This window comes from Nicotiana attenuata, unplaced genomic scaffold, assembly GCF_001879085.1.
Source record: "Nicotiana attenuata strain UT unplaced genomic scaffold, NIATTr2, whole genome shotgun sequence".
In the NCBI taxonomy this organism is placed as follows: Eukaryota; Viridiplantae; Streptophyta; class Magnoliopsida; order Solanales; family Solanaceae; genus Nicotiana; species Nicotiana attenuata.
Window position 1 is genome coordinate 335,923 of NW_017670669.1, and position 15,849 is coordinate 351,771.

The window sequence follows — 15,849 nt, forward strand, 5'->3', positions numbered from 1 at the left end:
AGATGCCCTTTTTACAATGTGAAGGTCTCCTTTATATAATAGGAGACCTTCCTCGAAAGAATCAAAAAGTTACAAAGATAGGTAACGTCTCCCTAGTGAAGACATTGAGTCCTAAACGATGTTGCTTTTACCCCACGGCCGAGTCGTACCCGCTACGTTGGCAGGCGTACACTTATTGGGCGTACCCACTGGCGTAGAGATGCTGAGGGTCAAATTTGACCCTATACAGTAATAACTTGGAGGAAAATGTAAAAGAAGTACTAACTAACCGAAATTAAAGTTTCGTATTTATACTTGCCCTAATAATATCGAATTTCGGATCAGATCGTATTAAAATTATACCAATCCGAATCCAATCTGAAATCCGAAATTTTTATAAACACAATCCGAAATTCGAAATTGAATGGATAGGTTCAGATTTCGGATATCCGATCCAAATGAACAGCCCTAGTCGATGCTTATAATCGCCACAAAAAATAGGGGCTCTTTAGTCGCCTTTCAGGGACGATCTTCTGTGGTGACCTCCCCAGTCACCTTAAAAAGTAATACTATTTTAATAATGCGATGATTAATCTATATATCTAGGCATGATTTCGTAGGCTTTTGGACATAAGAATTGCAAAATTCGAAAAAACTGTGAAAATATCTTTTAAGTGAAAATGGTATTTGAAATTTAGAGTTGCGTTTCGACATAAATTTCAGTTTTAGTTGTTTTTAAAGTTTTGTGAGTGATGTGACCCTTTTGGCCATGAGTTTTGCCAAAATATATTTGGAATTTATTTTTAAAATTCATGTTTGGCCATAAATTTTGCTCATATTTTGGCAAAATCCCAAATCTCAAAGTCACCCCAATTGCTGATTTTGGGCTAAAATCTCAAAACTTGGGAATTATATACATGTTTTTCCAAAATAAAGTTGGGAAATATGTTTTGAAAATATGTCCAAACACATTTTCATCTTCAAACCAAAAGATTTTTCAAAATAAATTTGGGATCTATGGCCAAACGCTAGCTTGGGTGAAAATTTTGAAAAACAGCTTTTTGCAGTTTTTCAAATTTTCGAAAATTTCCAAAATGCATCTTCAAATGAGAATTGTAAATTTTATAAACAAACGCTGATTTCAAAAAAAAAAAAAAATTTTCCTAGAAAAATCTTCCTATCAAATTTTATGTCCAAACGAGCACTTCATCTGTTGATGACAAACTTGAGAAAACACATTTTGAAACAAGTGCCCAGCCTTTCCTCCAAGTTCCAACAATAAATTTTGTCCATTACAATTTACAATAGGGCGATTGGGGAGGGGAGGGAAAGGAGAATAGTCGGGACGAATCTGCACCTATTTTATTGAAAATTTGGTACTTAAAGCTTTTACTATTTTCTCCCAACATTAATACCTTTTATTCTATAGATGTTAAAAAGTAAGCAAATGCAATTTCACTTGGTAACCTACATAGATCACTAACTTTATTTAATTCTTAAACATTATCAGCCTCACGAAATAAAAACAACAAAGTGAAATTAAGTCACTTGAGCAAACTCTAGCATAAAATCATAATACCGACATTATTTTGAAAAAAAAAGAAGGTAAAGAAAGACATTTTAAAATTTTCAAGACTATGTGGAAACTAATTACATTAGAAATCAATAATATTGAGTTCTTGAATTTTGAGAAAAATATATGCACTTAGATTATTGTTCAATAAACATTCTTAGTTTATTTTTCAATAAGCATTCTTAAAAAACAATTTAATATATTTGTGCAAAAACTATATATGAGTTGTTTATAGTGGAGTATTCAATATTTTAAATTGGAAATCAAATTTATTTTTTCCTAATGTGTTCATTATCGTCAAATAGACTTTTCTAAAGTAACGGCGACACCCATAAGATCCAAATAAGTAGGGATTAGTTGTGTGAATTTTTAGAGGTTTATTTAAGTCCAATTTTTATATTATTATCCTAATCAATAAAATAAACATACAAAATAAATTAAACCCTATATAGATGATAATCCTAATTGAATAAATTTGCAGTTGGGGAGTACTAGTAGTGTTTAACAAACAAATCAGCGAGAAGAAATCAGAGTTTGAAGACGCAAACAATGGCGAGTTCAGCAGTAGCAGCCGATCTGATTGATTTCTTGAACGCTTCTCCTACGGCTTTTCATGCAGTCGGTACTCTACTTTATCTCATTCAATCTTCTTTCTCGTTAATCGCTACAGTATTGAAACTAATCTTGTTTTTTTTTTTTTTTTTTACAGTTTAATTAAAAATTATGTTTTTAATTGATTTTTCTTTGGTTGGGTTTCTCTAGAGGAAGCAAAGAAGAGACTTAAAAGTGCAGGATATGTACAAATATTTGAGAGAGAGGACTGGGATTTGAAAGCTGGGAACAAGTATTTCTTCACTAGGAACCACTCTACTATTGTTGCTTTTGCTCTCGGTAAAAAGTACGCTCCCAATTTTTATTCTTTTTATTTTTCTGAAGTTGGGTTCTTTCGTTCTGTTGGTAACAGAGAAAATGCACATAAATTTGGCTGATATTTGTAAATTTCCTTTTAGATACGTTGCTGGAAATGGATTTTACATAATTGGTGCTCATACAGATAGTCCTTGTCTGAAGCTGAAGCCAGTTTCTAAGGTAATCTTGATTCTGTTAAGGGGAAAAAAAATAGATTTTGAAGCTTGTTTAAGTTTTGAATTTGTGGCTTATCGAATATTCGTCTAGGTCTCTTATTGATTGGGGTTGTTGTAGGTAACTAAAAATGGATTTTTGGAAGTGGGTGTACAAACGTATGGGGGTGGTCTGTGGCATACTTGGTTTGACCGTGATTTGACAGTTGCGGGAAGGATGATTATAAGGAGTAGGAAAGATGGTTCTGAATCCTACTTGCACAAGCTTGTGAGAATTGAGGAGCCCATAATGCGAATTCCAACTTTGGCAATTCACTTAGAAAGGTAAAACCATAAGAAGATGAACTCTCTTCTTAAGATGTTGCATGTTTCGAAATTCATCTTGGGCGTCAGAGGTTTTTGCGTTTCAGATTTCTATGCAGCCTACCTGTCTTGTGTCTAATAGCTTTTGTTTTGAGCATTTCGTTAATTTGATGTATTTCGTAAGATATAGGAGTCACAAATCTTACTTTCAATGTTTGAGTAGATTTGAAGAGAAAAGATCTTAGCTTAGCTATTGAGTTTTATGTAGCATGCTTATGCCTTTGTGTGTGGAGTGACATTCAATTGGGATGATCAGAACGGTTTGCATAGGTGCTAATTATTCTTTCATGTTGTCCTAATCTTCTAAATCAACTAGAAGGATTTGCACCAATGTATTATGTGGTCACCATATTCATTAAAAGAGATATTATGTAGTCATCATGTGCTTTGTACCTTCAATGAGTCAACAACGACGACCCAGTGAAATCGCACTAGTGGGGTCTGGAATATCTTATCCGAATTATTTTGACCGCTTGCTTGCAAGAGAAACTGTTATAGTTTGTTTCCTATATTTGCAGAGGTACGAATGATGGATTTAAGGTGAACACACAGACCCATCTTCTACCAGTATTGGCTACATCAATTAAGGTAATGTTACATTGCATATGTTTGATGCTCGTGTATTTTTGGTGGTGTAATTCTTTATCTCAAGATCGAGTGACTGGAAGTTTTGTGTAAATAATTCATTTTATCTCCCTCGAGGACACCTGTACTCTTCTCTGTACTTATTTCCTTATCATTTAGATTCCTTTCCTTTCCAGAAAAGCATTTACTTTATGTGAGCATGTATGCTTGTGATATGAGCTAATTCTTTTCCTCACTGGTTTAGATTCTTAACTAATTATTTTTCTCACTGGTTTAGAGACTTAATTTTTAGCATCATCTAGGAAATTCTAATTCTTGCCTACAAGCATATGTACATTTATAGTTCACACATTATTCTGACTAACCCTAATCCGGAAATTCTTACCTTGATACGCTTTTGGCGTGTTGGTGGGTCTTTTCATTTTACATGCTCTTCAGAAGAACACCTGAATTGAATCTATTGTTTCGTTGGACATGAAGCATCTGCAAATGCCCTGCTTTGAATGCTTGCTTTAAATGAGTCACAAACCCACTTTGGACATTACACATTAAGCAGAATGAACTCACCACAAGAAAATAGAGAAAAAAAGGAAAAAGAAATATTACCTTCTTGTTCCATATTATTTGACAGCGGATAACTTGACACAGAGTTAAGGTGCATGAAAAGTTAGTTTGATAGAGAAACATTGCATCAAAGTTTAAAAGTTAAATAGATAAATGAATTTGAAATCTTAAAATCTCAAGTTGTGCTAATCTAAAAAAAAGTTATGGAAGTTCTATAGAATGGGACAAAAGGAGTATTAAACAGTGAAATTATTTAACTTTGTGTGATTCTTTATTTTGGAATAAGCTTGTGTCCTGTTAGGATAAATGCATTCATTATATATCTAACATCGGTTTGCAGGCTGAACTTAATAAACCAGTTTCCGCTGATGATTCTACTGAAAATGGAGCTCCAAATGATGGAAGTAAGTCCACTAAAAAGATAAATCCTGGTGGTGAGCAACATCATTCCCTTCTTCTGCAGGTATCATAAATTGCTTAAATTGCAATCCTTATGGAAGTTAATGTTGATGAATCTGAGTTGCTAGATGCTTTTCTTACATTGCTTGAGGTATATTTCCAAGATCTCTGGCGCTGTACAGTTTTGTTTTCATGCTATTTTCTTTTTCTTTCAGCTTCTTGCTGCTCAGGCTGGATGTGAACCAAGTGACATATGTGACTTTGAGTTACAAGCATGCGATACTCAGCCAAGTGTTATAGCTGGTGCCATGAAGGAATTTGTTTTTTCTGGAAGACTGGATAACTTATGCAGTTCATTCTGCTCTCTAAAGGTAAAAGATGCATGGATACAGAAAGTTGCACTGGATAGTTCTTCATGGATATTTTGTTAGAAAGAATGGCATCATTTTTTGTGTTAATAGTCTAATAGATGCATGGTTAAATACAATGTGCATAAATTACGTAAAAAGATTCGATGCTATGTTCAAAGTTGCAACGTTCCTTTGCTGCATTGCTTTCCTTTTTTTCTTTAGTTCACATTTTTGTTGCTTTAGCAAAGCATTTTGAAACGGCAGCACCGAAGCGGTTTTACTTGAAATCATGTTGAGTGCCTAGTTTACTGAAGGGAAACCAAAGGAAAAGCCTATGAAGGGGCTAATTTAGATAACCTAGAAGTCTTTCAAAAGAATATGTAAGCGAAAAGGCAAAATATCATTAATCATAAAGGTTGAATACTTTGCTAGTTGCTTTGTAACATCTGAAGTAACACATTGAACAATAGTTCTTTGTCTTCTGTTCCTGCATGTGTAATTGCATAATTTGAATGGATTAACATGGAATGCGATAATGGTACTTAAAATTCATGCAATGAAACTACTCTGGCGGTGGTCATGTCAGGCACTGATAGATGCTACTTCTCAAAATAGTCTTGAGGACGAGGTTGGTGTAAGAATGGTGGCTTTGTTTGATCATGAAGAGGTTGGGTCTGATTCAGCACAAGGAGCTGGATCCCCGGTCATGTTTGATGCTCTCTCACGAATTACAAGTACATTCAGTCCAGATTCGAAGGTAACAATTGAATAAATCTATCTCAGTGCTCCATATTGCTGCAATATTTCAATTGTCTTGTTTTTTGGACACAGAATATGTTTGGTACCTTGTAAGCACACGCAGTAGAGCTGCTCTTAATGCATTTTCATGCAGGCTTGGTTTATCACTTTATATAACTCTTATCCTATTGAGAAAACATTTGGACTTGCTTTATATTCCTAGTTTTACTGGAAATAGGTTCTGTAAGTTTTAACTATCCGTCTGAAGAAGCTTATACTTAGTTGAGGTTAGCACCTCTCTTAATTGTAATGTCTGCAATTGTTTCCCATCTGTCCGCTTAGTAACATATGAAATAACACTTCTCTTTATTGTAATATCTGCCATGGTTTCCCATCAGTCCACTTAACTAAAAACGGGAAACGATATTGCCAAAATCCTAGTTGTTGTGTCCGCAACTAGATAGCCAGGCTTGACTAAATGACCTTACTTTTGCCTGTGGCCCTAATGAAATACTTAGCATAAAAAATAAACTAATTTAGTTTAAAATAGCCTTAACCATCTTAAAATCCTAAAATCCTTCATTAAGTCGCTTTGAAGCGTATTCCTGGTTTGCTGATATGATTTTATGTTGCGCTTCAGTTAATACCGAAAGCTATCCAGAGGAGTTTCCTGGTCTCTGCTGATATGGCACATGCCTTGCATCCTAATTATCCGGTAAGTTCGTTCATGTGTCACTGTCTATAGTTTAATATTTTTTGGCTTGATATTAATTTAGTTCTTTTTCAGGACAAGCACGAAGAGAATCATCAACCCAAATTTCATGGTGGGCTTGTTATAAAACACAATGCTAATCAACGTTATGCCACCAATGCGGTCACTTCCTTCATATTCAGAGAAATAGCTACTAAGCACAACATTCCTATTCAGGTCAGTGAATAATGGTAGATCCTTGAAGCACTTCATTCCGAAAACTGGCCAATGTGAAGATATAAAACTTTCCTAGTGGTGACTGACATAAAGAGGCAGACCAAATAAGAACTGAATGCAAATGACTTCTGAGACCGTTGCCTTGTCAAATCTTTACCTTGTTCTTTTATCATGGATTTATAGTTTCTATGTGGTCGTCTGTTCACTAAGTACAGTTGGTAAATTGTAGATGTTTGAGAGAGACTTGTCTTGCAGGATTTTGTGATTCGCAATGATATGCCATGTGGCTCAACAATTGGACCAATATTGGCAAGCGGGATAGGTATTCGAACTGTTGATGTAGGAGCACCGCAGTGGTCAATGCATAGCATAAGAGAAATGTGTGCGGTGGATGATGTGAAGCATGCGTACGAGCACTTTAAGGCCTTCTTCCAAGATTTCTCACAACTTGATGGAAAGATTGCTGTGGACGTCTAAACCAAGTATAATTTGGTAATGCCTTGTTCTGTTGAATTACTTGGGAAATATCAAACTTGTTCTGAAGTCTTATTTCCACAGCTAGAATTCAACAATCAAAAGGTTTGACAATGGACAATAGGTCCATGAAGTTATAGAACTCGTGCTTGTTTTCAGTACTTTATTTGTTTTGAATTTTGGAAGAAAAAAAAAAAAGAACTGCGTGTCTCTGTGTGTGTGTTGTGTGGGGGCAAGAAAAGGGTCAAAAATACCCCTCTACTATATGAAAAGGATCATATATATCCTTCGTTATACAATCTGTCCATAAAAGCCCCCGACGTTATAAAATTGGTGCAAAAATACCCTTCCTCCGATAGGACCTCCACCATGTCCAACATCATCCCACGTGGCCTGACATTTTGTTGAGGTAAGCGCCACGTGGCAATGCCACTTCACCGCCCCAACCCCATTTACCCTCCTCCCCCACTTCTTCCTTCACCACCACCTTCCCCTTCACCAACCAGCATCATCAACATCACCCCAACTACCATAATCACTACCAACCATGAAAAATAGAATCCAGCTGATTGTGAAACTAGATTATCGAATAGTTAACCGTAATAATAATTGAAACATGTGCAGATCAACCTGTTACTGTATCCTTTATTCTATTGTCCATAAAACCCAACAAAGAGAAACTTTTCTCGTTTAATCACAAATATAGGACGACAAGAATAGAATTACCCTATCTTGTTAGCTTAAATTCTCATCATTCTGTCTTCTACATCTTCGCTTCATCAGTCATCATTCTCTCCTCTCTATCTGGTTTCAGCAATGATCTTGATAAAAAGGGTTCTCCATCACTGTGATGAAACTTCGGTATTCAATCCTTATAGAGATGAAAACTTCTAAAGTATTATCAGCGATGAACTTGTCTATTTTTCCAAGAGTGTTGAGTCACTCACTGAAAAGTTCAAATTAAAAGAGGCCAAAATGCTTTTTGATCATTTTAACCAATTCCCGAGCATTGATTTCTGAGCTGGTAAAAGATTTATGCTGAACAAGAATTTGATTGTGCATCGAACTCCCTCAAAGAATTTTTCTATAAATTCTAACGTCTGTTGACAAAATAACTTATTTTATTGATTATGATATCACTCCCTCTAATGATCTGGACATCATCCCACTTGTTTTATTGATTATGAGAGGGGTGGTAGTGATTATGGTAGTTGGGTGATGTTGGTTGGCTGGAGGGGAAGGTGTTGGTGAAGGAAGAAGTGGGGGAGGAGGGTAAATGGGGTTGGGGCGATGAAGTGGCATCGCCACGTGACGCTTACCTCAACAAAATGTCAGGCCATGTGGGATGATGGTGGAGGTCTTAACGGAGGAAGGGTATTTTTGCACTTGTTTTATAATGTCGAGGGCTTTTATGGACAGATAGTATAAAGAAAGGTATATATGATCCTTTTGATAAAGTAGAGGGATATTTTTGACCATTTTCCGTATTTATAATAATTAAGGTTATCAAATTTGTGTTTTTAAACGTCAGTTTAAAAATTTAATGTGGACCGTACAGGTAGTACTCGTGAAAATATAGAAAAATTGCTAAGACTGATAAATTAGTGGCAGTTAAAACGTTTATTTTTTGTTGTCCTTTTCTTGAAAAATGTAAGTAAAGGTTTGGAACTTTTTTTAGTAACTTTTTGAGAATAGAGGGACTCTCTCTCGCGAGAGTGGGTCTGGTGAGAACGTATTAAAAAAACCACTCCTTTTCTGTGCTAATTTATCAAATGAAACTAAGAGTGGTTTATCTTTCTAGTGACAAAAAGCTTCTTTAACAGAGTACAATATTTCTTGTTTAGTTTATTTCTATGCAAATATACAATATTTCTAGAGATCAAGCACCTTGTGAGTTATGACGTCTATATCAATGTGAGGAACACGTGTACTTAATTTAGTAGCAAATCTTGTGTATTTTTTCGAAAATCTTGCCTATAGTTCATATTATTTTTAATTTTTTCTCTAAATTTATGACTTAATGTTGCCTGTCAAAGTAGTAATAACCAAATAATATCTTGTCCCAAAGTTTTAAAAAAGTATGATTGTTTTTTCCTTTTCCAATTTTTTATAATGTTAATTGGTCTCACAGTTTCTAGACTTATGCATTAATTCTTTTCATTTGTCTACGTTAAAAATGAATAATTTTTTCTACCTTTTATACTAATAACCCAAATAGGAAATCATATGTACATATTGGATTGCAATAATAGTTAAGGCACGTACTTGAGACATTACCTTATTATGTTTGGCTATGAATGCAAATCTTAGTCAATCTACCTTCTGTGATTTTTAAAAATAGCCAGATTTACAACTGGTCGTTTAAAAATAGCCCAATTTCAAAAGTAATTGAAATTTAACCACTTTTTATGTAAAGATAAATCTGAGCGAAAACACTATTCAAAACCCGGAAAATACTCCAGTATATTATGCTGGAGTTCCAGCATACTCCAGCATAAGTATACTTGAACTCCAGCATATTATACTGGAGTTCCAGGATAGTATGCTGGAACTCCAGCATAATATGATGGAGTTCCAGCATAAATACACTAGAACTCCAGCATAATATACTGGAGTTCCGGCAAGTATAATGGTCCAGTATAATATACTGGAGTTTGGAGCACCAGTGCTCCAGTCTCCAGTATATTATACTGGAGCCAGCAAAGTATACCGGTCCAACATAATATGCTGGAGTTCATACACAAGTGCACCGAACTCCAGTATATTATGCTGGACCGGTCTCTATTGCAGCAAAACGGTGGCTATTTTTCATTGACTTGGTAAACGCTGGCTATTTTTGATTGACCAGTCCAAAAACTGGCTATACCGTGAAATTTTGGCAAAAGATAGGGGCAAGGTCTGCGTAGCCTAAGGGTGACGATTTGAGCCCAAACCTATTTGATCTGCTCAAGGCTGGATTGGTCATTGACCCTCCCATTTATTTAACTTAGCCCATCTTGACCCAACCCATTTCAGCCCATCTAAAGTTGGATTAATTTTGGGATTTTTTCATTCCTATACACCATTTGAAACTTTATTACCCTTAATGTCCATGTTTAGTTAATCACCTCGCACAAACAAGTTTTGTTTACAAAATATATACAATCCACCTTAAAAGACTCTCAATCCATTATTTGTGCCTTCAATCAAGGGATGTAGTTACACCCTTTTCCTTTTTTCTCTCCTCTTTTCTTTCCTTATTTTTCTTCCGCCTTAAAATACACTAATCAATTAAAGTTGGAGGAGTACGATTACTTGTTCAAGATGCAAATCCAACTTGTTCTCCAAATTCGTTTATATGCACACAACCGTCTTCTTTTCCTACAAAAATTAAACCCAAAAGTATGCCACCTAAACATTTTCATAAGGTTAAAAAAAAAAAAAATTATTGTAAAAAAATGGTTAACGATGAAAAGTTGTCAAAATTGTTTTCAAGTGTTTTTTATCAAAGAAAAAGGTCATGACCTATAGCAGCAACAAAAGGTAAGAAGCAAGGAAAGAGTTTAGCAACAGTTGTAAGTAGTAAACAATGAAAATAGTGTTTTTATGTTGGGGAAACTGGAAACATATACTCATTATAAAAGCCTGAGCACAAAGTGCCGGAAAATTTGACTAGAAAAAGAGTTTGAAAAATAATGCCGACGTCTTTTCGTCATATCACACCCGTTTATAAGTTGCATACAGTTTTTTTTAATTCAACCTAAAGAACATTAAACTAACCCCATTATTAACATAATCAATTTTTGAATTCGTTTATATGCACACAATTTGTTCATAAGAATTTTTTTGTACACTATCCAGTTAAATACAACTATAATAACTTACAATTTAAATACAAATTTTATATAAAATTTATACAACTACAACTTATCTACAACTTTCGTATATTATTTCGACCCAGCTAAATACAACTATAATAGCATACAACTCAAATACAAATTTTATACAAAAATTATACAATATGTCTTTTCTATATTTTGTTTCTGATTTATACATAGTAAAAATAAATTTCATACAACTAATTATATATTATACAATTTATCTACAACTTATCTAAAATGTATCTACAACTTTCACACATTAATTTTATCCAGTTAAATACAACTACAATATACAACTTAAATACAAATTTTATACAATATTATTCAACTTTCATACAATAGTATAGTAAAATCATATATATATATATATATATAACAAAAATAATTTTTCTACAATGTTACCACAATTTCGTAAATATAATGTATGTCATGTCGTCTTCTTCTTCTTCTTCTTCTTCTTCTTCTTCTTCTTCTTCTTCTTCTTCTTCTTCTTCTTCTTCTTCGAGTTTCTGAAATTCAGCCAAAATCAAGTCTAATCTTCACCAAAACACCCTCGAAATTGAGATATAAACTCCAAACCATATTCCCAATTGTTTGCAACAGCACCCAATCCAAACAAATAATTGTTTTTGAAAATCCAAATTCGAATTCAAAGCTTCAAAGCTTTTTAATGGTTGTCAATTGTGCTCACATTACTGAAATTAAGGATTGAGAGGTAGAGAGACACGTATAAAGAATTCTCAATTCTTTGCAACAACATGCAATTCAAATAAAAAATATTTTTGAAAATCCAAATTCGAATTCAAAGCTTTTTTATGGTTGTCAATGGTGGAATTGCTGCTCTCTTTTGCTTTGCTCTACTTTATTGAAATTAAGGATTGGGAGATAGAGAGTAGAGAGAGAAAGAGCGAGAGAGAGAGAGAGAGAGAGAGAGAGAGAGAGAGAGAGAGAGAGAGAGAGAGAGAGAGAGAGAGCACATGGGGGAGAGAGAATAAGGATGGGGAATAATTGATCCCTAACATAAAGGGATACTCATTTAATTCCTAAAGTGTATATAATTGGTAAATTTGTATATATGAGGTAATTAAATTGAAACTTGAGTAGGGAGGGTAATAAGGATTCCAATAGTGTAAAGGTATGTAAAAATAGCCATATTGATCCATGAGTAACTTCGCTAAAATATCTTTAAATTTTTTTTATTTGATATGTTATATATGACTATAACAAAAGAAAAAATGTCTTATTTGATTATTAAATAATTCTTAAGAAAGCAATACACATTAATTAAAGCTTGGCTGGAGTTGGGTGGGCTTGGCTATGAACAAAATTTTAGTCCAAGTTGACCCAACCCATCTCAGTTCAAGTTACTTTTAGGCGGGTTAATGACTCGCCCATTTGTTGACTCAACCAATTTTTACCTGCCCAAAATCAATCCAACCCGCCCATTTGACTAGTAACCCGCCCATTTATTGACTCAATCCGTTTTAACCTGTGCAAAATCAATCCAACCTACCCATTTGATATCCTAGCATAACCGTATACACTATCCATCCAGACCCGACTTGTGATTAGTTATCGTTGTTGAATGCAAAATCTTATTGAGGCTTGAATATTTTAAGTTTTTTCCATGAAATTTGTTAATATTTTAAGAAGAGATAATTCGTAGGCAAAACCAAAAACAAATGAGAATCCTTAACATCACATAATCATGTTCTCGAGCATCTGATTGTGCTGTGACTCTAAATATTTCTTCTCGTGATCGTTATTTACATTAAATACAACAAATAAGGACCACACGGAATATATATATTATTCAAACAGTGACTTCTTTTGAACTGGAATAAGCAGGGGCGGATCTACGTGCAGATTTTGGGTGCTCAAGCACTCATTATCTTTGACAAGATTTAGTAAATTTGTATAGGTAATTATAAAAATATTTAGATAAATATTGATTGAACACCTATAACTAAACTCTTTTTTCCTCTTCTTTCAAATTTTTTATCAGTGAGCACCCACGACTTTAAAATCCTGAATCCGCCACTGGAAATAAGCCAATAGAAAATACCTAATTTTAAAATATATGATTTGAGGTAGAAAGTATTTGTCGTAAAGTTTTCAAATCAGGGGTAAAAGATATCGAGACAACGCAAGAAAATGACAAAAAACGGTCAATTTTATTTGAGGATGTTTTTTTTTTTCGTTATTTTTGTCATATTTCTGGTGTTTGATGCAGCTTTAGGTATTATAACTCTTGAATTTGACGGGAGTTACCTAATTTTTTTAGTTTTCCATTAGACTTAACAAATAAAGTTTGTTAAAACATTTGATGAAGATAAAAAAAAATGCACACTTTTAACAAACTTAAAAGATTAAACTGCTCAGAACAATATTAAGAAACTATTTCAAAACCTACCAAAATATAAGGGACTATTTTTATTACTTTCTCGAAAGAACACCATTATTATTTTGTGCTAACCTGATCATCTTAGATGTAGACAGTCTAAATAATAATTTATCAACTAGCCCCATAATATTCAATGACAATGAAGCATAGGTCCACAAATAGCAAAAAATGTCACAATTAAATATACTTCCTCCGGTCCACAATAAACCAATTTGCTTTTGGCTCACCCATTAAGAAAATACTAAATTCTATACAAAAATACCTAGTATGACCAAACTACCCTTAATTAAATATTTAATGCGAGGAGTAAGAAAACTTTTTAGGGATATGTACATAAGGGTAATTTTATAAAAACAAAATTGAATTCTTTCTTGATTATATAAATGGACACTTATTTTGGACAAAACTAAAAAAGTAAATTGATCACTTATTGTAGACCGGAGGGAGTAACAAATTAAAGTCGGCAATATGTACATAAGGATTTGAATTTTATGAGTTCTTACAGCGATCTTAAGTAAATATACAATAAGTAACTTGTTCATAATCAAATATTAATGAATATTTAGTGAATTTTAAATATATATAGAGTATGTTACTAGTTTTACGAGAACCCACGTCTACTAAGTTGGATCCCCCTGACACTAGACATAGCTGCTTTCACAAGCCAAATTATATTAATAGCATAAATTTTTTATTTTATTTTTTATGTTTACATACTTATAGCAGAAATATTTGTTCAGAAATAAACAGTACTTACTACTACTATTATACTTGATTTTGATGAAGAAAATGCAAGATCAACTTACTGCTCATTGCCTGAGAAACTTGATCCAAGTCACAGTATAAAATTTCAGGTTTCACAATTAAAGATCTAAGATTTCTTTTGGCTTTTGGCATTGTTGAAGATTAAGGGTGTGTTTGGTATGAAGGAAAATATTTTCCAATTTTCCCATGTTTGGTTGGTTTAAATGTTTTGGAAAATATTTTTCTTATGAACTCATTTTCCTCCAATTGGAGGAAAATGTTTTCCTCCAATTGGAGGAAAATGTTTTCCTTATCAAGAAAAGGGAAAACATTTCCAAAATCTTTCTCAACCTTCCCCACCTCACCAACCCACCCCACCCCATCACCAAAAAAGGTTTTTTTTTTTAAATTTTTTTTTTTCAGTTTTTCCGTTACCACCCACCCTACCCTCCACCCCACCCACCCAACCCCCCATCCCCACCACAAAAAAAATTATCTTTTTTACCTTAATTTTTTTTTTTGCAATTTTAAATTTTCTGTTCTTTTCGTTTTTCTGCACCACCCACCCAACTCCCTCCCCCACCTGCTCCCTTCCCCCCCCCCCACACACAACTAAAAAAATTTTTACTTTTTTTTTTGTAATTTAATTTCTTGTTTTTTTTTGTTTTACCTGCCCCCGCCTCCCCTCGCCCCCCCTACCCCCCCCCCTCGAAAAATATATATTTTTCAGTTTTAATTTTTTTATTTATCGGTTTAAAGATTCAACATTTTATAAGTTCGAAAATTATGAGTTCGGAGGTTTACGTGTTTGGAAGTTTACGGGTTTAGAAATTATAAAGTTTACGGGTTCGAAATTCCGCGGTTTGAAAGTTTAGCGGTTCGAAAGTTTATGAAATTTGTGGGTTCGGAAGGTTGTTGGTTTGAAAGTTTATGGCTTCATGTTTATTATATCTAAATTATTTATGAATACTCTTGAGAAGTCATTTTCCTTAATTTGCGTACCAAACACCGGAAAATGAATAAGATTACTACTTGTTTTCCAAGAAAATAAATATTTTCCACGGAACATATTTTCTTTTATACCAAACACACCCTACATTACTACTAACCATTGAAGAAAAAGGGGTTAAATTTTCTTTTATTTTTAAAAAAGATTTAAAGAGTTTGTGAGGTAGCCATTTATATCAGTTTATTAACAATTTTAGAGAAAAAATATAGACAAAACCATGAGATTTACAGCTTGTTTGGATGGTTGTAACGTATCGTTTTATAATATATCGTATTGTATTGTATTATATTGTACTTTATCGTTTGATAAATACAATGTTTGGATAGATTGTATCGTTTGTCGTCGTTTTATGATATCACGCACTAGCAATATGAAGAATAAACTTGCAATACTATAAAGAAAAATTATAATACGGGATAAAATTATTATATAAAAGGGTAAGGTAAATGATGAAATAAAATAATTTAATAATAATGAAGGGTGATATGAGAGAAAAAGACAAGGTAACAATGCGACCACACCAAACCGGTCTTTACATAAAGTGACATATTTTGTCGTTATGTAACGACGGATTTAACGATACGATACGATAAATTTTAAGTAACAATCAAAACAAACATCTTATTTAAAGTAACAATAAGATACAATAAAATAGGTAACAACCGTCCAAACAAGCTAGTATTAGAGAAAAGAAGAAAAATAAAGAAAAACCATGAGTTTGACGTGTTTGGTAGACGTCCACTATTTTATCAGACTAATCCGATATAGCGCCACCACCAACCAAGCCAAGTCAAGTC

At 33.6% G+C, this 15,849-nt stretch overlaps 1 protein-coding gene across 1 annotated transcript; it reads left to right on the plus strand.

Annotated features, from left to right (window-relative positions):
* The first annotated feature begins 1,942 nt into the window (after positions 1–1,942).
* Positions 1,943–7,251, plus strand: LOC109242103 (probable aspartyl aminopeptidase). The gene is made up of 11 exons (XM_019408935.1): positions 1,943–2,174; positions 2,315–2,450; positions 2,563–2,641; positions 2,756–2,958; positions 3,516–3,585; positions 4,487–4,609; positions 4,761–4,916; positions 5,482–5,652; positions 6,274–6,348; positions 6,421–6,561; positions 6,817–7,251. Exons 1-11 carry the CDS (start codon positions 2,102–2,104, stop codon positions 7,036–7,038), a joined length of 1,449 nt encoding a protein of 482 aa, XP_019264480.1. The 5' UTR covers positions 1,943–2,101; the 3' UTR covers positions 7,039–7,251.
* The last annotated feature ends 8,598 nt before the right edge of the window (positions 7,252–15,849 follow it).